The sequence below is a fragment of the Paramisgurnus dabryanus genome, chromosome 16, assembly GCF_030506205.2.
Source record: "Paramisgurnus dabryanus chromosome 16, PD_genome_1.1, whole genome shotgun sequence".
Classification (NCBI taxonomy): domain Eukaryota; kingdom Metazoa; phylum Chordata; class Actinopteri; order Cypriniformes; family Cobitidae; genus Paramisgurnus; species Paramisgurnus dabryanus.
Window position 1 is genome coordinate 3461413 of NC_133352.1, and position 24044 is coordinate 3485456.

Here is a 24044-nt window from a genome sequence, read left to right on the forward strand (position 1 = left end):
TACCTCTGACGTCAGCTGAAAATGTGACGCTCCTACGCTCATAAATTTTTTATTAATAAATAATTAATAAAGGAATCAAGAGCGGGACCATATTACACTGTAAAAAGTAAAACATTGCTGTTTTTCGTTTGATATAATTTTTTTCATTACAATAGCCTAAACTTATTAGATTGTTAAGTAAAATTACATTTTGTTAGATTGATACATTATGAAAATAAAAACGTCTGCACACTTAAATCCTTAGCAACAGGTTTTAATAACCAAGCTTTCGGTCAAAAGACCATCTTCAGGGTATACAAACAACAAATGCGGCACATCGCTTAATCATGTTCAGACACATCAAGACAATCAACAATGATTGCCGCACCTGTGAAAGTCATGTGGGAGAGTTGTAGTTCAGTATTGGGAGTTGTAGTTTTTACTTCTGTAATCAACACCACAATCTCCCCATAGTGAAAAAGACATCAATTCACAAAAGAAATGTAAAGAAAGAAACATACAGAAAAATATAAGAATATATACATACTCAATAAGTACAAGAAAACTGCACAAACATCAGTAACACACTTCATAAATTGCAGTATTCAAGACTCAAACTGGTTTTATATACAATTTCAACTATAACATAACACTCATATCAAAATCCACATTTAAACCTTTGGGATGTAAAGTGTCCAGCGTATGAATCCAGTACAATTCCCTTTGACATAACACTTTATCAATGTTGCCACCTCTAGGTAATTTAATCTGTTCAATTCCCTGGAAACGTAAAGAAGAAACTGCATGAGCATACTCAGTGAAATGGCAGGCCACAGGGTAATTAGGATCAGCACGTCTGATAGAACTTTTATGTTCACTAATTCTCTGTTTTAAACACCGCGTGGTCTTTCCCACGTATACCATGTCACAAGGGCATTTCAAAATGTAAATAACATTTTTAGTTTTACATGTGATGAAGCCCTTAACTCCATAACTCTTGCCGGATCTAGGGTGTTTAAAATTACAGGTCTTATGTGTATTATTGCATTGAGCACAATTACCACATGGATAGTTCCCATCTCTAAGAGGTGCTAAAAGTGTTTGGGAAGGAACTGATCTCATACATGCTCTAACCAGCTTTTTGTCTAGATACAAATAGAGGTGGATCCTTAAACTTGTCTTGAAGAGAATCATCATCAGCTATAAGGTGCCAGTACTTCATAATAGTGTTTTTAATGATAAAAGATCTAGGGGTATAAGTTGTAATGCAAGACACAGAGAATTTTTTTTCCTTTTTAAAACTCTTCTTTAGAAGTTGTGAACGTGGTGTAAGGAACTCAGAGCCCACCAGATTTGTTGTCAGCCATGTCCAATATATAAAATTAGCATTTTAGCTTTTCATTACAAAGCTCATCAATCTGAAAAGCGCTTTGTCCCTGATTGGCCAGCTAATCTGAACATTGTGATTGCCCTGAATACCTCTGACTTCAGCCTACAATCCGTGTGTTGTTGTTTAAGAAAAGAGATTTACAGTACGTTGGAAACGATAACTCGTGTCATCGTTTACTTCGCGGTATGTACCTTTTGCATATCGTTAACATAAACAAGTACACATTTACACACCAAAGGAAATGTAAAATCGTAAATCTGACCATAGCTGCTCTTTAATTTTTAAAACACCTTGTACTGATATATCTTAACACACATCAGTGCCATTGGTTTGAACTGCAAAAAATGTATGTCTTACTTAGATATTTATACTACAGTTATACTCTAGTTTTTAGTACAAAATATCAAATTTAAGTGATTTTGTGCATAGAACAAGCAAAAAAATCTGCCAATGTGGTAAGCAAATTTTTCTTTAAATTTTCTTGAATTAATCACTTAAACTTGATATTTTTGGTCTAAAAACTAGACTTATTTTCTTGGGTCGTTTTGCTAATCAAGAAAAAGCATCTTAATTGAAGAATTTTTAGATTTTAGATGTTTTTACTAAAAACAAGACAAAAATACTAAGAATTTATTTTCTTGAAAATAATTTTTTGCAGTTTAAGAAAAATGTTTAAGATGTTTTTGCTTACCCCATTGATTTTTTTTAGCTTGTTTTATGCACAAAATCACTTAAACTTGATATTTTTGGTCTCAAAACTAGACTTATTTTCTTGGGTCTTTTTGCTAATCAAGAAAAAGCATCTTAATTTAAGAATTTTTAGAAGTTTTTACTAAAAACAAGACAAAAATACAAAGAATTATTGTTTATTAATAATTAATAATTTTTAGCAGTGTAAGGTATGTTTGTAAACTTAAATGTCCTTTTAAACCTTCTAGGAAAACACCTCTATGTCTTTAGTGAATAATCTTTTAAAATAGTTTGCCAGCTGTCTCCTCGCTGCCTCACACATACCCTCTGAAACATTGAGATTAGTTCATCAGAAGGAAATTAACCTTTGTCTTGTGGTCATGTATAAAACAAGTTATACACTGCAAAAAAAAAATTCTCAAGAAAAAACATTCTTAGTATTTTTGTCTTGTTTTTAGTAAAAAATAAATAAATAAATCTTTAATACAGATGCTTTTTCTTGATGAGCAAAACACCCCAAGAAAATAAGTCAAAAAAAATCTTGAACATTTTTCTTAAACACTAAATTGCTTAGCCCATTGGCGGATTTTCTTGCTTGTTTTATGCACAAAATCACTTAAATTTGATATTATTGGTCTAAAAACTAGACTTATTTTCTTGGATTGTGCTTTGTTCATTGAGCCTGTGTTTTTCTACTTTATATTATGTTTTTGCCTTATTGTAATTGTCTGTTAATGCACAAAAATACCGTATGTACATATACACTACATTGTAAGAAGTTGTTTGAATGCATATTGTCTGACTTTTTTAATCTGTTGAATCGCAGATGTTCTCAAGGATAACCATGATGCTTTCCAAGATTAACACCTAACACCTTACCTTACAATGAGAGAGGATGGATAGCGCAACCAGCCCCATGTCAGAATCTGCTGTTACCAATGGATTTGTAAATAGTGTGTTCAATGTTTCACTTGACGAAGAGAACAAAACAGAGATCTCATGGATTGCAGAGTCCAGTTCCTCATACTCCGTTACTCCCTGGCAGGCGGTCAGGAGAGAAAAACAGGAACCAAATCGGCGGTCCAGGACCACAGGCATCTGGAGGATCCTGAAGCGCCACAAGGCCACCCCTGACATGGAGAGACGACCTCACTCAATGATCCTCCCAGGTGAAGCATCCTTTCTCAAGCTCTCCATCACAAACAAAGTAAGATCCTTTAAAAATCCTTTAAAGTCGCCATCTGTTTTTAGAGGCAAAACTTGCAAGCCCTCCAGTGTCAAATTTAGCAGTGAACTGAAAGATGATGTGAATGGCGTGTGCAAAGACTCTCCCTCTTCAGAGCACAAAAACGTGTTTAGAGATAAAACCAAGAGACACTCATTTGCAGGACCCAGTGCAGACTTCTATTGCTCATTTGAGGACATAGATCCATCTGGATTTCCAGAGAATAACCATCAGGTGCTGAAAGACAATGTTAGCCACCAAAATGAGTTTAAATTTGCAGACAGAGTGACATATACAAAGAAAGGTCACTCCAACTTCCCTAACTGCAACAGTTCATCCATGACAGATCAAGATGAATGTTACATTAAGCAAAGCCTCAAGATACCTCAGAGAAGAAGGTGGTCAAAAGGGGGTGAGGTTTTGAATTACTTGAGAAAAATTTCCCTAAAAGGAAGGGGTAGTTCAACTTTGGCAGAGAGTAGTTTTGAATCTTTGAATACTTTGGATAAAACTATTGATTCTGATTATGGCTCAGTAAATTTTGAATTTGTGAAAGATTCAAACTCGGCACCTGAACAAACAGGACTCGAAGGCAAAAGTAACCATTTTAGAGGCCTCTACCGATTTTTTAACACTGTGGCTGAAACTGCCATGAAATGGAGAAACTCTTCTCGTTCTTTTTCACCTCCTGAAGGACAACAATCCCATTTTGACTCAAGAAAACCTCAACTGTCAGGAGAGGTCGTCCAGAATACGCCTTTGACAATCAGGAATGAGCAAAAAGTTAATACCTCATTTAGTGGTAAATCTGTATTATCGATTGACGTGCACAATATGGTCCCACCAGCCAATGACTTGGTGGTTTACTCCCCTCCTAGGGTGCTGAAAACCTGGAAAAGTGGAAAATGTCCAAACTTTACAGGTGACAATAGTTCCCTGTGTAATGACCCAGATGGATCTCAGTCACAATTGTACTTGACTCCAATCTCTCTAACTACATCTGAGAACAACCCAAGATGTGAAGAACCAAAGCCAGCAAATGGGAAAGTATCTAGCTTTGACAGCTCTGCTATTATTTTTTCATCAAACCTCTTATGTAGCAAAACAGTTAATGAAGACCAATATATTTGCACTGATGGAAAGACGCTCCCAAAGTGCCCAGAGGACATATTTAAGGTAACATAAGAACACAGTTTTTTATGAATACATCTCATGCATGCATACTTGTTTGATAGCACCATGAATATGAATCTGATTTCGTAATGCTAATGTGCATGTATCTTGCAATAATGAAATGTATTCTGTACATTTAAAGGTGACATAGAATGATTGAACGGAGTATTTATCCTTGTTCTGTGATGTGACTAGAGGGGATTTTAAACAAGTGGTTTTGCACCTATTTGGCTCCCCCTACTGGCTTAACTTGCAATCTCATTACTGATTGGCTGACTTTGCTGCCACTCAAAAAATGTAGCCAATTATTTTAAAGTGGAGGGGCAGTTAGATGCCTGTGATGTCATAAGCATCAGTTTTTCAGATTGGGCCGTTTTCTGGCTGACATTTCTAAAAGAGGAATTTCTATGAGACTGAGATGTTTAGCATGTTTTGCACTTTTTGTATGTTTGTGAATGTGGGTAGACTACCATTATTCAACAAAGACAAGGTAAAAATGGTTTTTCATTCTCTGTCCCCTTTAACAAGTCTCTTTTACTAATATGTTTTTGCTGTGAAGCTTATTGGCAGAAATGTTTATTCAAAGTGACTTAGTTGTTGCATTCAAGGTAAACAATTAATCAGTATGGGTGTTCTATGATACAGTGATCTAAGAACTGCTAGCACCATGCTCTACCATTTGAGAAAGAGCTAATGCAAGTCCAAGGATATTTGTAATTTGTAAAAAAAAAAAAAAAAAAACTCTCACCACCCTAATGTAAAAATCATGTAAAACCTGAAAACTTGAATGTTGAGATTTGAACTTGCTTACAAAAATCCCAAACTTGAATTTCTGAAATCGGAATTTGAAGTTGCAGACAAATAGTCACAAACGTGTAAAGTCAGGATTAGTTTTAAAATAGTACAAAATTGTGTAACTGCAACACTTAGTAGTGATATGATTAGTAGTGATATAATCTTGTTGAAAGGTCTACATTTACATGTATTTACATGTACACTCTGAAAATGCTAATTTGTTTAACCATGGTTCAGTAAAATATAGACAAACCCAAGCGTTGGTTTGAAAGGTAAAATGTCCATGGCTGCATTTCCCAATAACATTGTCTTTTAATGTGCTACAAAGACTCTTAAGGTAAACCTTAACTACAGGTATACCTTTTCTAGGCATGTTTCCTGAACTGTACCTTAGCGGGTTGCTTAAGTAATACTTTCTTACAAATGCCATAACCAGGTGCTGTTCATGCAGATGGTGCTAAATTGGTTGAAATCGATCACTCGACAATCAATTGTTTACTCTATGCAGGAGGTACTTTTCTGCGTTATATGAGATAGCAGTGTTCTTTATAAAAGAATCACTTTAGAAATAGTTCAAATTTAATTTATTAGGACAATTTATATATGTATATATATTTTTTTCTCATTGCAAACAACTAAATCCAACCTTCGATATTTTTTATAATATCAAACCACAAAACCTGCAACTTCATGTTCAAACGTATCATGCATAACTTGCTCCAATTCATCTGCAGTATGCCTTCACTTGCCTTTGAAAGGATCATCTATATCAAGGGTTCCCACATTCTAAAATGGCTGGGTAATTTTTGACCCATAATGGGTAAATATTGGACAGAACACACCGCAAGGGTTAAAAATGACCCAATGTTGGGTTGTTGTTATGCAATCATGGGATATAATAATTAATTTGCAATTAATCTACATTCATGACAAGAAAAATAAAAATACCACTAAAAATTAAATGTGTTTTCTTTAAATTCCCATTTAAAAAACCTAGGTGGGATAGATTATAGGCTACCTGTCTAGGTGGTTCCTAGACAATATGCGACACATTATTTATGATGTTAACATTAACATACTGGATGGAAAAAACAACAATGGTAAAACATGATACCGTCTTGTTATTAGTCTTGTAATACAATCAGATACCTGGCCTGGTTGTTATTATGACCCCCTGAACCCCTGCAAATATAAAATATATTCCAACACAAATAGTTGCACTTTTTACCTATTTATAATTATATGTAAATGTCTACCATGCATATTTGCTGCAACTTTAAATTTATAACAGGTTTGTGATTATTGTCAACAAGTGGAAAGCTCTACATTCGTTGAGACATATTGTTACACGTAAAATGTTGAATATTTACTGTAAATGTTAATACTCAAAATCAATAATTTCTTTTATTTTCATTACTGATTATTTTCATAACTGAGCTATGTTTATGTGTTCTAGCATGCTGTGCAGGTGAAATTACAGTAATAGTGTATTTGGGCACCTTTGTTTTATGAATTTCCTCAAGGGGCGTAGGGCTTTTAGGAACAGGTGATTCTGTCCCCTACACTTTTTTTAACGCACTGTCAATATTTCCGCCTGAAGTTCTCTGTTTTGTTTCTTAGATATGAGTGAACTAACATTCAGCCAATCACAAGGTGAATCATCTCCTAGGCGTATCTGCCATGAGCTTCAGATCTCTTTTTGCTCTCGCGATTGATTTGCTTGTTGAGTGTAAAAAGAAGAGCAGAGTATGATTACATCCTTTTTTTCAGACACACACTGTAAGTATGTGCTATGTCACAATGACTCATATTACGCGATTAAAATTCCATGTTACAATTTGACCTAGCGTCGCGTGTACACCTGATATGAGCGATACGATCATCTGATGCAACAAAAGACGACAGAACTCGTTAATAACGAGGCATTTGACATGGCGCCAGATCCAGTGTGTGATATATGTTCTCCTACTTTTAAGTGTTAAGAATTAAAATAAAAGTTATTGTTCAAGTGTAGTGGGACCGAAATGTTGTGCATAAAATATCTTTATTTAATAAAAATAAAGTCTAGATTTCCAAAGTGGTCTCAAACTCCCAAGTCCTGTGGTTATTTTTTATATTTGAGTATATCACAAAAATGTGTTCCTGTAAGCTATCATGGCATGTTCTCAAAATTGCCCCTAGGTTGCTGTAAAACGTCAATCAGTATTCTATTTAAAAATTATTATATGAACATGAATGTACCACTTTGTTTGGCCTTTTAGAGTGACATCATCTGATAGCTGTCCACCTACTTCTAAAATGGGCTACGCCCCTGAATTTCGGTCATTGAAAGACCAGTTTAAAAATTCTACTATAAAATTGCAACAACATTATCTAATTTTTTTTATCTTAATAATTAACACCCTTTTTTACAGCAGGTCCATGTGTATTATTCCTAATAATGACTAATTAAAGCAAAGTCATTTTGATCTAGCCTGAACCTCTCATGTGAAGAACTTGAATAACCCAAAAAAACACATGTTATTATCATTATTTAACCCCCCCCCCCCCCCGGTTTTAATTAGAATTTAAATATGTTGACTGTACAATGTATGAAACCTTCTGTATCTAAACGCAGTGACAAACCATTACTTTGGTGGTTTGTATGGTTTGTATAGACTACGAAAACTCTGATTCATTATTTATTCTCAGTGAAATACTTTCACATGCTTTTTTTCTCTTGATTAACCCCACCATTATAATTACACATGTTAATTAGTCTGTGACTAAAACCAGTGATATTATGGCATTTTTAGGCCCTGTCACGTCCGCCTGGCCAGTCGCCTGCAGAGCCGCCGTTTAAAGTTCTTCTTCAACGTTGTTGCTCTCTACCACTTCCGGCCACTCTCTCTGCACTGGAGCCAATGGACCTAACGCTTACTCCACCAGGTGCAGTCAACCACAACATATGTCTGAATGCTGATAATTCTTTAATAGCATGTTGTTTTTAAAAGAAAACATTGTGTGTTCCTTGTTAAATAAATTAATTATTAACATAGAAATTAATATCATGGTAGAAGGCATCCCACTCCGTATGTTCAAAGCAGTCCTGCAGTCGGGGGAAGGCATCATCAGGCCAAGTGGTGATGGTCCGCTCTGTGGGCTTTGTTTGTCGACTGAGGGGGTATGCTGGGATGAGGGAGAGGTGGTCTGACCAGCCCAGTTGGGGGAGCGGTACGGCTCTGTAAGCATGCTTGATGTTAGAATACACATGATCCAGAATGTTATCCCCTCTTGTTGAGCATTTTACATGTTGGTGGAATTTTGGTAATACAGTCTTGAGATTTGCTTTATTAAAGACCCCTGCAAAAATATGGATGCCATTGGGGTGGGCACGTTCTCTAGGCAGAAAACAAACAGCTTTCATGGACCAAACTTAACTTCGGGTAGACCTCCACTTAAAATCGATAACAACAGAATCCCTATAGAGTAGATTATTTCTGATAACAAGCAAAATAAATAACCTGTACATTTCCTTAGTTCAAATCAAAGCCACTTTACACTGAGCTAACGTTACTGTGTAAAATTTATGCATACAATGTGAGCTACAGATCCTAAAACTCTTGTCTCGCTAGCAATGTGCTAAACCTCCTTTGTACAGCAATGATCCATGGTCACAGCCTGTCTTTTGGAAACCAAATCATTTTTATTTTCCACAAGGTATTTGTTCCTGAAGTCAGTTTAGTCAATAGCCTGATCGGTTAAAAAAAGCACATACTGGATGTTAACTTTGGGCCAGACGGGTAACCCACAGCAACATGTATTTTCAGCTTTGCAGCTTTGGTCTTAAATTTCATAGAATGTGGTATTAAAAGGTCTTAAATTCAACTTTAAATCTTAAATTCATATCTGTAGAAACCCTTTAAGGAAGTTCCTATGAAAACAAATGAATGTGTGCAGGGAAGGGCACCATGCAGCATTATACACATTTAGCAAAGAAGCCCCTGATAAAAGCACTTTAGAAGTAAATATAATTCTAGAAGATTGTGTCCTAACAAGCAAGGGTAAAGACAAACAGTGCACCTCATATGCCATAGAAGTTGCTTCCACAATCCATTCACTAATAGACTATTTGAAGGCTGGGAAGCCTTTCCCAGGGGCCCCAAAAAACAAAAAGAGCTGGTCAGATTTACTCCAAATGGAAGATCTGCTTATATAAGCTTCCAAAAAAGCCATAACAGGGCAAAGTAAATGTAGCCCCTTGTGATCTGTCAAACCATGAGGAGGAGGATACACAGCCTGCAAAACTAAAGACCATGCTACATTTGTGTGTCACCGGGGCGCATTGCTTTTGAAAGCTCGTTGACCGCACAATTGAGCATGCCCAAGAGGTGAATGGCACGAAGGGACCTAAGATGCTCTGACTCCACAGGACAGCACAGAGCACCCTGACGGTTGATATATGCAACGATTGCAGTATTGTCTGTACGGAATATAACATCTTTGCCTCGTAACTCGCTTTTGAGGCGGATGAGAGCAAGATACACTGTTTACAACTTGAGGCAAATGACATTCTGTCAAAACTCCTGAAATTCCATGCCCATTGTACATGGCCCCTCCTCCCCATAGGAGAGGCATCTGTGAAAACCATGGCATGCCTGGAGACCTGTTCCAAGGGCATGCCTACCCCAGAGAAGCTAAGGGAAGGCCGGTGTGATTCGTTCCTGGTGAGTGCCACTGTGCCATGCCCATCTTGGGACTCTGCTGTGAAGTCTCATAGCATAGGTCCATATGCCACAGGAGCCTCTAAAATATCTTTCACTGTCCTGCATTCTGATGAAATCAAGCAGTTGAGCACTAACTGTACACGAGTCATAGAGATAAGAGATCCTCTGCACGGTGTAGAGTTTGCTCTTCTCCCAGTGGAACCAAAGACCCAAATGGGCGAGATGTCTGAGCACCAGGTCCCTGTGTTTGCAAAGCTGCTATCGACATACAATGAGCAGTCGTTGGCAGTGTTGAAGAAAGTTACTTTTAAAAGTAATGCATTACAATATTAAGTTACTCCTCAAAAAAGTATCTAATTACGTTACTTAGTTACTTTTCATGGAAAGTAATGCTTACGTTACTTTTTAGTTACTTTTGCGTTACTTGATCTCGTTCAGGTCTTGCAGGTGTTTTTATGACTGAAAAGTTCTGCATTCAGAAATTGCATATTTCATCACAAAAATGTGGAGCTCTGGCCTGCCATCTCAGTTTGCATTACTTTTTTTAAAAATCAGGCTGCATTTGTCCCTAGAAAACTACAGGAAGTTCCGGTGTTTCAGGTAAGTCGTCCGGGCGGAAATTGTCTTCAAGCGGAACCAAACTTCCAACTTTTTGTTCCGCCTATACAAGAAGTCACACGGTGACACATGCATTGAAAAATCAGTTTCTGTATCAAAATTTTGAACGGCAACTTGTGAAGTGCACGGTTCAATGAGCACAGATCCAGGATCGGTCGTAACCATCGCCTTTCTTGGGTACAATGAAGTAAGAGCTGTAAAACCCCAACCTCAATTTGGCAGCAGGGACTGGCTTAATCGCTTCCAGGCAGGATGGTTTGGTGTTGGAGGAGGTCCTCGCCATTGAAGTAACAGATGTGAAGACAGTAACAGATCGTAGACAGTCATCTTCCAACAGTGGGAACATGAGCTGTCCACAAATGCCGCCTCAGCATGTGCAATGGCCAGACACGTGAGGCAGCGATTGTGACTGTACAAGGGAATGAGATACCGGCCACATCCAGAAACACCGGCGGAACGACAACTTGAAAAAGATGCAAAGCCACCCGTGATAAATGCTGTCTTCGAAATCAAGAAGATAAAAGATATGCTTCTCTCAAAGCAGTGATTGCTTGGTTCCGAAGTGAAAAGGTAATGATGTAGTTCACCTGCTGCCTATTTATACCCACACGGCAGTGCAGTGCCAGTAGATGCAAATACTGCATGCCAATGTTCATTAGCTCTTTTAGATACACTCGAAGCAGATTGGTCTCTCTAGGGAGTTCCCAGACTGAAGAGACTGACTGAAACCGAAAACTTATGCCTGATTTCACAAACAAGGCTTAGCTAAATCCAGGACTTAGCCCTAGTTAAAGGGACACGCCACTTTTTTGAAAATAGGCTTATTTTCCAGCTCCCCTAGAGTTAAACAATTGAGTTTTACTGTTTTGGAATCGATTCAGCCGATCTCCGGATCTGGCTGTACCACTTTTGGGAAAGCTTAGCATCATTTATTGAATCTGATTAGACATTAGCATCACGCTCAAAAATAACCAAAGAGTTTTGAGACTCTTTTGTAATTACATTGTATACTAAGAACGACAGAAATTTAAAGTTACGATTTTCTAGGCTGATATGGCTAAGAACTATACTCTAATTTCAATGTAATACTCAAGGACTTTGCTGCCGTATCATGGGTGCAGCAGGCACAATAATATTACGCTGTGCCCAAAAATAGTCCGCTGCTATTGAAAGTTACCAAGGGGACTGTTTTCGAGCATTTCGTAATATCAGTGTGCCTGCTGAACCCATAGTATGGGTTCCCATACACTTTACTTTTTATCCCATTACAAATTTTTCTTTCTCCATCAAGATTTAAATACTTCATGCATATAAAATATTATACAGATGTCTACCAAAATAATAACACTAGCAGAGCGTGACTTTCCTAATATGGCGGCGGCGTGACACATTTTTATGCTGAAAGCACCCCCTAGTGGTTGGGAGCATTTCTGTTGTGTTGTGGATATTTACATTGTGTTGTGGCTTTTTTCCGTTGTGTTGTGAAGTTACGTTTGCTTTGTACATTTCTTTGTGTTGTGCATGGTTGTGCCACCGTACTTTATGCATTAATCCGCGTTCAAAGTTTTCTGATATGCAAATCATCCTAAATTATTAAATATTTTTTATATAAATATTTATTATATAAATATTTTTCAATCATAAATTATCCTCTTTTACAGCTAAACCAATGACAGGCATTTTTCGTGTGAGGAACGGCAGCACAGGATCCAGACGACAAAAGCGTTTCAGACCAGGATCCGGACCAGTGCCTGTTAACATGGTAAATGATCCAAGCCTCTATTGTGACACATAAAGCTTGATGATTGAAAGGAATATTTCACTTTCTTATAAAAATCCTGATAATTTACTTACCCCCAAGTCATTCAAAATGTTTATGTCTTTCTTTGTTATGTTGAGAAGAAATTATTCCAAGATTTTTCTAAATTTAATAAACTTTATTGGACCTCAACAGTTCACAGTTTCAATGCAGTTTAAAATGGGTCTAAACACTCCCAAACGAGGCAAAAGGTCTTATCTAGCAAAACAATTGTCATTTTTGCAAAAGAAAAGCACTTATAAACCTCTCATATTGCACTAGCCATGTGACATGCTCATGCAACCTCACGTATTGCATAAGCATGCCAAAAGGTCAAGTGCGAAACTACCGCCCCATGCGAAACTACCGCCCCAGTGTTAACATGTGTGGATAAAAAGGTTAGTTTCAATGTTGTTGTATGTGGATTGTTAATTAGTATTGTCTTTGTGTCAGTTTGTTGTTTAAAATGGTCTTCAAATGTGTGTTTCACATATGTAAAGTGCTTAATACGCAAAATTGCGCTGGCACGTCACACATCTCGTCTCGTGTCTCGTCTCGTGAGATAAGTGTCTCGTCACACCCCTAAAAACTACAGTTGTTAGAACAGCGAACAATCTGAATAGAAGGTGACAACAGATCCGGTGTCTGATAGATACAGGTTTAAAGATCAAAGGGAAATCCAAGACTATAGACAGGTTATTGAGAGTTCGTAAAGCCTCATGAACTGACCATCTGCTCTTACTGACGGCATAAATGATACAGCTTCTAGTCAGATGCTGATCAGTCTGTGCAGCACCCCATGAAGTCAAACACACCACATGAATTAGCTGCGCTCAGACGGTTTGCCCCTTAATGATTCAATAATAGTGTTAACCCTCTGGGGTCCGACCATTTTGGGACACTGTCAGAGGTTCTGACATGCTCTTACATTTGGTCTTTTTTCAGTTGCTTTAAAACATAATAATGGCAAGTGTCTCATACCACTGTGTTCAGCACAAACTGGGCTAAAATATTATATGAGCTACATGTATGTACATGTTTGTATTTTTGAGAGAAAAAGGTTTATGCGTGGTTTTTAAAAAAGCAAAAATTTTAAGTCACTGATATAAGTTCACAAAACCCATACTAAACATGTTTTAACAAGACTTTTCTAAACAGAACCTAGTAGTCTAGAGTTTTTTCTTTAAAATGATGTGAAAATCATCCTGCCTACTGATTCATATAAACCAATATATTGATTTAGAAATTGTAAGACACTTTTTGTTTAGAGTGGCCGTATGCGAGAAGGATTGATTGACAGCTAGCAAACAAAGGCTTGCATAATGAGCTGCATAATGAAGCAGGAGGGAACTACAGTAAAGAATGTGAGGACAAATGTATACATGTTTGTTTGAGGTTTATTAAGAAGTTAACAATATAATCAAAATAGAAATGAAGGTCAGTAGGAAATTTTCAATTAATTTGGAAACAAACCCTATTAAAAAACTTAACTTGTATAAGACCCTGCTGAAAAAACCAGCATACCAGCAAGACCAGCATATGTTGTGTTTTGGTGCTGGTTTGCAAGTGAACACCAGCTAAACCAGCATCAAACCAGCATCAGCACCAGCATTAGCACCAGCTAAACCAGCAACAAACCAGCATTAGCACCAGCATCCCATGCTGGTCATACCAGCATATGTTGTGTTTTGGTGCTGGTATGCTGTGACCACCAGCTAAACAAGCATAGACCAGCATAATTCCCATGCTGGTCCATGCTGGTTTGATGCTGTTTTTTCAGCAGGGGAAACTGATAAACAACAGAGCTGTAAACTTCATGTGGCTCATGTTACCATATAACTTTATGTCAAAAGAGTGTGAATATGTTTTTCCACTTCATAGTTTTGTACTGATGAGAGGAATGCAGACCTGTAAGAGAGTTATGAACAGCTGTCAGCACAAATTGTCCACAGAAATACCCTTACATACATAACTGATGGGTAAATGATAGCACTACATTCAGATAAACTATCATAAACTAAATTAGTATCTCAGATAAACATCTGCGATGATTAGTTATATAAAAAGCTGTTTTCAGATGACTGTTTTCAGATGCCCATCCCCTTATTGTCTAGCTTCTGTTTTAAACGCGTTTTTGTAAGCGAGTATGAACTTTAAAAACACATCGCAAATGGATGTGCGCGAGCTCGCGTCTCCGTGTAAACAACGCGGAGCTCATAATAAAACGTTGTCGCGTGTAAAGCGCAATGTATGGAATGCGTTGCATGTAAACAATATCATATTACAGCAGATCCCCCAGTGCAGCATTACTCAAAGTTGCCATGAAGGATACGAAAGTGAATAACTCTGTCTAACACTGTACAGCATGCATCAATGAAATCCGCCATTACGTGAAATCACGTGCCCTCGTTTGTAAACAATGCGAAAGTTTTTAAATCCGAAGCGTGCAGTCTGCTAAGGTTGCTTATGTAGGCTGAACTGCATAAGCCATAACATATTACATGATAGCAAATATAAATGAAGACAAATGACTTACAGTTTCTTCAGGAATATATCCTTCTCCATTGCGTCTTCCATCGTTCTTCTTCTTAGGTAACGTTAAAAATAAACGCTTCTCTTCCTCAATGTCCAGACATAAATTAAGATATTCCTCACGTGTGTGTATAAAGTTTATAATCCAAACATGCGGTAAAGTCTTTAAATCGGATAAAACTTTACGCTTTGCTTATTATGGTTTGAATAGCTCGTGTCTTCATTACCATGTCAACAGCCTGAGGGCGTGACCGCATTAGAGATAATGAGCTCAACCAGGAAAAACGTTACTCTCTTTACTTCAATGCAGATTATATAAACAGGAAATATTTGTTTTTGATTATAATTAGCTTGTTTAAAAGTAGACATTTCAGGCTTTCTTTGGATATGTGTATTATGTTTGTGTGACGATTATTCGCGGAGTTTCAACTGATATTTGTAACGTGTTTTAAGAGACAGCTGGCGGAGACAGAAATGTCTGAATGCGCACCCTGTTTATTTTCTTTATTTGACAAAAACACAAAGATCTCTTGTTATTGTGAATGTACACTAATTAAAGAGGACCCTTCAGAGTTTCAAATGATGTCAAACACGTAAGTGTTTGATTATTAATGATGGAGTATTTTAAGTTGATTCTGCTATGATAAGGAGAAAACACGTCAAAACGCGTCCCCGCGTTTTTGGACCCCTGGGGGTTAATCGTTGAACTTGGTCAAGAAAACTGTCGAATAAACAACTGTTTCTGGGGGGGTCTGCTGTTATCTTTTCTTGTACTGAAGGAACCATCACAGGAATGACCTACTTAATATCAATTGTTTCTCCTAGACAGTGAGATTAAATAGAGAGCAATGGTCAATCCTGCTTTAGATAATTGTCAAGATGTCAGAAGGCTCAAATTTGCCATAATTTTAAAGTCATTTCCTCCTAAAACACTGCTATCTTGTACTATAGATCAGTTGTTGTTTCATGTTCATTGGGGAAGTGAATTTAGCCTTCAAGTGTATTTGAGAAGAATTGAGAGACAGAGCCCAGTTACAAACAAGCCCTTAGACAGGAAGTATCATTGTTTGCCTCTGCATGGAGACTTCATCCTCTCTTGCTTCGTTAGGCAGACTACACATAATATGAATGCCTACGTGACTTAACTGTTTTTAACATAACTTTACGTAACTACATTGCTTTTTCTGTGATGCGTCACAAGAGTCGGCTTTCCTTACAGTTAGTCATTTTGGTGTCTCCTGAAATATGGGAAACATTTAAGTTTCTTGGAATCCACTTGCATATTTTGCCTTGATTTTCTGTATACCAATGCGACTCATTTAACATAAAGGACCTGGAGCAGATGTGTCTTGAAAATGGGTAAATATATCATATAGTGATTAGATGAACAGAGCCCCAAGACACCTCACAAGGGATGTACCTGAGATTTGGGTGTGGCTCTTGAAAATATTAACTGGGTCAATACATATGCACACTCACAATTTATAATATTACAAAACAATAAAAATTAATGAATACTTGCGCAAGCATCACAAATCTTATTCTCTCTGCATGTGCTGTGATGAAACAGGATAAGGTGTTCCCAAAATGTCTGGCAAAAAGTTATAGGTAAAGCATTGTTTAGAACATCCATGCATGATGTAACAACAAACTCACTTTATAAATGTAATATCCTCCCCTCCATCAGACATTTCTGATGGCACTGTATATAAAGTCAGGGGGATATGTTCATAATTTGTATGCAGACTACCAGCACATTTCATTATTCCAGAGAATATTTTTCATTACACTGCAGCAAGATTCACAGGTCACAGGTTTGTTATAGATAGATAGATAGATAGATAGATAGATAGATAGATAGATAGATAGACCAAGAATTTTTTTTTTGATGTTGTTTTGGCAACAATGATGATACATATCTAATAGAACAAACAGCTCATATTTAAACTACGCCAGCATAGTGAGCAGGGAATTTCCTTTGTGATATTTTTAGGGCTTACAGCCTGGCTGTGTAGTCTACAGGAAACAGGAAGTCAACAGTTGACAGAGGGACAGAGCTTAAACAAAAGCATCAGCACATATAGAGGGGAAACAAATGGGGTGGCTCATCCCAGATGGAGTAACTACCTTTACTAGATCATGCACTCTAATTACAGACTATTGTCTAATAGATTTGTAAAATCTCTGAAAAAATTATTATATTAAAATTAACTTTGTATTGTTGTCAAGTTTCCGAATGGAAAGCTAGCACTTAATTGGGGAATGTAAAGGTAATATTTGTAGTATATCAATTTCAAACAAGCAGAGGAAAAAACGCTTAGGTTACTCACGTAACCCCAGTTCCCTGAAATAACGGTTGCTGACGCTATGGGGGAAACTCCTGTTTACTGCGCGATTGAAGCCTATTGGTTAACGTCTGTAAAAAATACAGACCAATGACACTTGAGCCCACGCGCGGGATGGCACACGTCCTTATATAAGCCTTATATTCGGCTGCGCGACTGAAGCGCGCAGCCGAATAACACTCCCTGCGTAGACGTTTGTAGCACGGCCAGAGACGCAATGCTTCGTTCCCGTTATTTCAGGGAACCGGGGTTACGTGAGTAACCTAAGCGTTCCCTTTCAATACGGTTCACTTCGCATTGCGTCAGTTGCTGACGCTATGGGGGAACGTAATCCCATCACGACGTGCATACACAACCGACTGAAGTGCCTTACCGGAGAGACACTGTATGTGGCCCTATATCCAGCATATTCACAGCTTTAAAGCAAAAGTGTAAGCACCATATCAAATGTTAACGCGCATAGAGTGGGGTATTAAACGCACCGAGATCACAGAGCGCGCCACTGGTGTGCGAGAATAAGTAAGTCCAGAGTCGCATTGGTGAGCTCGCTGAGCGCACCCCGATTTACACATAAAATGCATGAATGCGTGTGCATGGTTAAGCCGAGAGAACCTGCGCTCGTAGGGCAGGGACGTCTAAGCTGTAAAATCTGACAAACGTAGACGGCGAAGAGCATCCGGCCGCGTTGCAGATATCAAAAATAGATACCCCTGTAGACCAAGTCCATGATGAAGCCAACTTAACAGAGAGTGGGCTCTAACATCATAGCTTATTGAGGAAGGCATGAGCCAGTGCGATGGCTTCAACGATCCATCCAAATAGCCACTGTAGTAACCGGCATACTTAGTGAGTGATCTGTGAGGCTCACGAACGGCCGATCTGACTATAATATGTGGCAGAACGGTTCGTAGCGTGGGATTATACAGATACCACGATAGTGTGAACCCAGGTGAGCCCTCGAGCGCATCGGGGATGCATATGCAGTAGGTAATATTATAGTGCACAGGTCGGTGAGCTTCCCAAGCCCGCCGTAAATGTGTACTGACCACAAATTGCACGGGCACAGGTGAACACTTGAGTACATCGTGAATACATATAGATGAATCAGAGTGTTATAGTGCACAGGCCGGCAAGATCCTCGAGCGCGCCATCATATGTCCTGATAATAAATTGTGCGCACACGGGTGAACCCTTCCGTGCACTGTGAATGTGTATAGATAAATCAGTGCACAGAACGCGCCATGAATGTTTACAGATATGATTGATGAACGTAACGGCGGGTACCCAACGCACAGAGAAAGTACACAGATGAACAACAATGTATGTGTCACAAAAGGATAACACAGCCGTGTATACAGGTGAGCTTCTCCAAGCACATCTTTAGTGTATACCGAAATCTTATAGCGTGCAAAGGTGAGCTTCTCTAAGTGCACAGTGGACACATATATACAGGTGAGCTTACGGGCGCACCTTTTAATGCAACAAACCCCAGTAGCGCGCAAGGCAGGGATGTTGAAGCTGTGAAATTTAAAACGTGGACGGCGAGGACCTGCCGGCCGTGTCACAAATGTCAAAATGAGAAACCTCTAAGACCATGCCCGAAGTAAAGCTAATCCAACATGGAGTAGATTTAACCACGAGTGATCATCATAGTTACGGGAGGTGATAACTTCAACGATCCATAAATAACCTGTGTTGACAGGTGCGCTACTGAATGATCTGTGAAGCAGACGAACAGCTGATGTATGTCAGACGTATCTGTCATTCAGGACCTTGGACAGTTCCAGAGCGCTGCGCCTCGGACACCGTCCGAATCTGAGAAATGACAGACTTATGAGTCCTGGCAGCTCGTGTCAAAGTGTCATAAGGCATGTAGGTCGTGTCTCAAGGATGAAATCTCCACACGCCCATTGTAACGGGTTAATATGTCTGCACCATGGTGGTTAAAGCATGAGATGCGTATCACTCTGATTGAACATAGTGAGTTTATAAAGGAGATGACTCGTCAGCTTGTACATGGGGCGAGATCTCAGCCTGGCTTGGTGAATAATGAAACCTTGCTCGACTACATTATCACAATAACACGGTCGAGAGTGCTGCGGTGCTAAAATCATCCCCTTAAATGGACTGTATGTACAGTACAAGATGATTGATATGAGACAAATGAGCGTTCCACGCGCCGAAGGCTGATTGCCGTCGCATGGCGTGTCCAACCCACAGCAGATGCTGGGCGAGCTCGTAACGATAGCACTTCATGCAGCCATGTGTAACTCAGCATAAGCTTCCCGGCCGTCAGCTCGGGGCGGGCCCTTTGCTTAGTCAAACTGAAGTGGTCTTATGAACAGAATGCCACAATATTCAGCTCTCTGGGGCTCGTTAGGGGGGGTACGTGAGCCCCCCTTAAACGAGATGCCGCGCGTCTGACTGAGAGCGCGCTCTGGTGTTAAGCTCGCTTTCCGAGCGTCATAAACGAAACTCATTGTGGCGGGTAGCAAGCTCACTTGAGGTTGATACTACCCTTAATTTCTCCGAGTATTGGAGCGGAGCGGAGGTGTGAGCGTCTTCGGATCCACTGATATAAACCAGCCATATGGCCGAAAAACGTCATAAACCGCTTGGCTGTAAGCCTTTGAGTGGCCGTCTGGAGAGGGTGCGATTCAAATGCTTGGAGCTGTGAAAAGTCTGAGGCTTTCTTCTCTCTAGGAAGAGAAAATAACAGCCGTAAGACAGTGCTCGCTTGCACCGTCAGTATCCTAGCAGAGAAACTGAGGTGGGCTGCGAGTGAATTTCAGCGAGAAAGCGTCTGAATTATTGTTTAGAATCCAGCCCGGTGTCCCGGGAGTGGATAGCTAAACCGGGTTTTTCTTTTTTCAGCGAGCGTCGATACAATTATGGAAGGGGGGCCGTGTGTGCGTATATTGACTGCTTGTCGGTAAGGCAAAAAAGTGTTTAGAGACACCGTACAGCCGTGGGGTGTAAATACACAGGATAGTAAGCACGGAAATTGCTCTTTGAGAGGAATTCAATACCATTCCCCACTACAGTGAGGTCGCATAACCGACAGTATTACATGTGAATGTTTCTGGATAAACAGAACACACAAAAACATTTCAGCGCAGTCCAGCCGAGGCGCGACTTAAACCTTCCTCTCCCAGACAGTCTGTTCTCTGTCGTCGCAGCTATGCTGCGAGTGAGACCAGAGCTTGGCCGTTCAGGTGCACGAGCCTCTGTAGTGACGGTGACCAGAGCGGCTCACAGCAGAGCAGGATGTCTAGGTGGTTTGATGTCAGACTGAACTCATATGCAGAGAGGAAGTCTGCTGTGAGGCCCGCGGTTTTGCCGCTTATGTGCTGCGGTGCTAAAATCATCCCCTTAAATGGACTGTATGTACAGTACAAGATGATTGATATGAGACAAATGAGCGTTCCAGCGCCGAAGGCTGATTGCCGTCGCATGGCGTGTCCAACCCACAGCAGATGCTGGGCGAGCTCGTAACGATAGCACTTCATGCAGCCATGTGTAACTCAGCATAAGCTTCCCGGCCGTCAGCTCGGGGCGGGCCCTTTGCTTAGTCAAACTGAAGTGGTCTTATGAACAGAATGCCACAATATTCAGCTCTCTGGGGCTCGTTAGGGGGGGTACGTGAGCCCCCCCTTAAACGAGATGCCGCGCGTCTGACTGAGAGCGCGCTCTGGTGTTAAGCTCGCTTTCCGAGCGTCATAAACGAAACTCATTGTGGCGGGTAGCAAGCTCACTTGAGGTTGATACTACCCTTAATTTCTCCGAGTATTGGAGCGGAGCGGAGGTGTGAGCGTCTTCGGATCCACTGATATAAACCAGCCATATGGCCGAAAAACGTCATAAACCGCTTGGCTGTAAGCCTTTGAGTGGCCGTCTGGAGAGGGTGCGATTCAAATGCTTGGAGCTGTGAAAAGTCTGAGGCTTTCTTCTCTCTAGGAAGAGAAAATAACAGCCGTAAGACAGTGCTCGCTTGCACCGTCAGTATCCTAGCAGAGAAACTGAGGTGGGCTGCGAGTGAATTTCAGCGAGAAAGCGTCTGAATTATTGTTTAGAATCCAGCCCGGTGTCCCGGGAGTGGATAGCTAAACCGGGTTTTTCTTTTTTCAGCGAGCGTCGATACAATTATGGAAGGGGGGCCGTGTGTGCGTATATTGACTGCTTGTCGGTAAGGCAAAAAAGTGTTTAGAGACACCGTGGGGTGTAAATACACAGGATAGTAAGCACGGAAATTGCTCTTTGAGAGGAATTCAATACCATTCCCCACTACAGTGAGGTCGCATAACCGACAGTATTACATGTGAATGTTTCTGGATAAACAGAACACACAAAAACATTTCAGCGCAGTCCAGCCGAGGCGCGACTTAAACCTTCCTCTCCCAGACAGTCTGTTCTCTGTCGTCGCAGCTATGCTGCGAGTGAGACCAGAGCTTGGCCGTTCAGGTGCACGAGCCTCTGTAGTGACGGTGACCAGAGCGGCTCACAGCAGAGCAGGATGTCTAGGTGGTTTGATGTCAGACTGAACTCATATGCAGAGAGGAAGTCTGCTGTGAGGCCCGCGGTTTTGCCGCTTATTAAAAGGGCAAAATGTATATAAGAATGTACCAATATTCAGTGCACTGATACAGGACGGGACTGAATAAGGGTAGGTGTTCGGGCCTCAGCATATTATCAAACAAATTCGTTCTGCCTCTGATTCAGTCTAAGCCAGAGAGAAATGACAGGGTAGACAAACATAGTGAGCTCTACCGAAGTGAGACAGACTCAGGCCGGTTAGGCTCTTATAATAATTGTTCTTGGTGCTCCAATAGCGGCGTGTTTGCCCTATCGAGCAGACGAATGAGATTGCGCCGCTCCAGAAGGGGAGGGGCATGAAGCTCTGTAATCGTTGAACACTAGACAGCTCCACTTTAGAGGCAAGGAGCCGTAAGACCACGCGCTAACTCTAAGAAGCCGCTAAGAGACCTCACTACTGCGGAGGGAGGATTGAGGGACTCAGCGAGCTTAGAGCACGAGTGGCTGTGTTACGACAGAAAGCAGGGGCCGGACCCGCCCGTGTTTGCTTGTCCTATGCATCTATCTTAGTTCTACGGCTCCGCCACTTGTTCTTCTCAGCAAGAGAGGAACAGCAGAGGGGAGCATGTAACAAACAGCCATGCAATGTATGAGCGGTCTTCACCCGGCGATGCACCCCGGGAATTCATATGAGGGTGCCGGAGATCTCGCGGCTGACTGTGTGAGGAGCGAGGGACTCTGTGAGTGTAAAGCATCCCAGGTGAAAAAGAAATATATTTAAATAGTATTTTTTGGGACATACTTAATATATTTAAATGCTACTATACTAAATGCATATTAAATGTATTATATTGAAACAACATCAAATATATTAAATGCATTTCAAGATATATTTAAAGTCTATTTTAATCTATTTGCATTATATTTAATATATTGAAATTGTGTTAAATTGGAACAACTTCAAATATATTTAGTGCAATTTAATTGTACTTCTTTAAAATTCATTTGAAATGCACTTCTCATACACTTAAAAATACAGTTAGAATACATTTAAAGCTTAATTTAACTGTGCTTTAAGAACACTTTAATAGTACTTCAGCATATTAGAAATATACTAGCATTACATTAATAGAAATGTATTAGCATTACACTACTATTTTATTATAAAGCTGTTTTTAATATTTAAAATATTATATTAAAATCATTAAATATTAAGACACATACACAGATTTTGAATACAGAACAATTTAATATACTTCATATTGTGTTGTGTACATTACAAAAATATCTAAAGTAAATTAATCAAGGACAGAGACATACATAATCTCTTGACCAAAGAGAAACAATACAAAACAAATATCAGAGAAATGCAATTACAGAGCTACTTCTATAAAATTGTACTAATACATTTACATTAAATGTTTAATGAAAAGTACACTATGAATATGCAATCACTGAATATTCATAAGCAATGATTATATAATAATCATAATGTAATTCTCTGCATAAAAAGTTACTGAATTTTTTTTTTAAGTGCAATTTAAAGGCGGAGTGCACAATGTTTGAAAAACGCTTTGGAAAAGGAAATTGGGCCGACTACCAAAACACACTTGTAGCCAACCAGCAGTAAGGGGCGTGTCTACTAACCGACATCCTTGCCGGGGTTGCGTATGTGTGTCGTGACTCTATCAAAAGAAGGTCCAGATTCTATTGGGGTAGAGGCATGTTTGTTTAGGTAATTTCAAATGTTAACATTGGCTTTCAAAAATAGTGCACTCCGCCTTTAACCAACTTAAGATAAACCTATAAAAAGCTGAACTAAAACACAAAACAGTTTAGATGTCACATGTTTAAGTGGAGGGTCACTTCTTCTTGCAATTCAGACACCGTAGTAATTGAAGACTGCTTTATCACACGGTCTGTGAAAAGGAAACAGAATATACCAATTAACCAATAATGAATGAACATTTGGCTGTCCATGTTTGAAATAAATTGGCATAGATATGCATGTATGGAAGTTTTGTTAACTTCTCAGTTTACCTTTTAAAGCTTTGACTGTGTCCTCATCAAGCATGTCAGTTTTATCTGTCAGAGCACTCTACAAGTGGGAATGAAGATAGGATTAGAACAGGCTCATGATATAAAGCAACCTGTGTGTATTACAGGATATGTTTTACATTGATAATTGTGTTTTATTTGAGCCTAGCTCATTTTCCATTGTTTGTCTATTGTGGTCTTGCAAACTTAAGGTTCACCTCTG

At 39.5% G+C, this 24044-nt stretch overlaps 1 protein-coding gene across 3 annotated transcripts in view; it reads left to right on the forward strand.

Annotated features, from left to right (window-relative positions):
* The window catches only part of arhgef9b (Cdc42 guanine nucleotide exchange factor (GEF) 9b), a 119560-nt gene that overhangs the window by 6918 nt on the left and 88598 nt on the right, over positions 1–24044 (forward strand). For all 3 annotated transcript variants that reach the window (XM_065272001.2, XM_065271999.2, XM_065272000.2), the window contains exons 2-4: positions 2886–4460; positions 8048–8180; positions 12238–12338. In XM_065272001.2, the coding sequence (XP_065128073.1) occupies positions 2955–4460; positions 8048–8180; positions 12238–12338 (1740 nt within the window). In that variant the 5' untranslated portion in view covers positions 2886–2954. The remainder of the gene's footprint in view (positions 1–2885; positions 4461–8047; positions 8181–12237; positions 12339–24044) is intronic.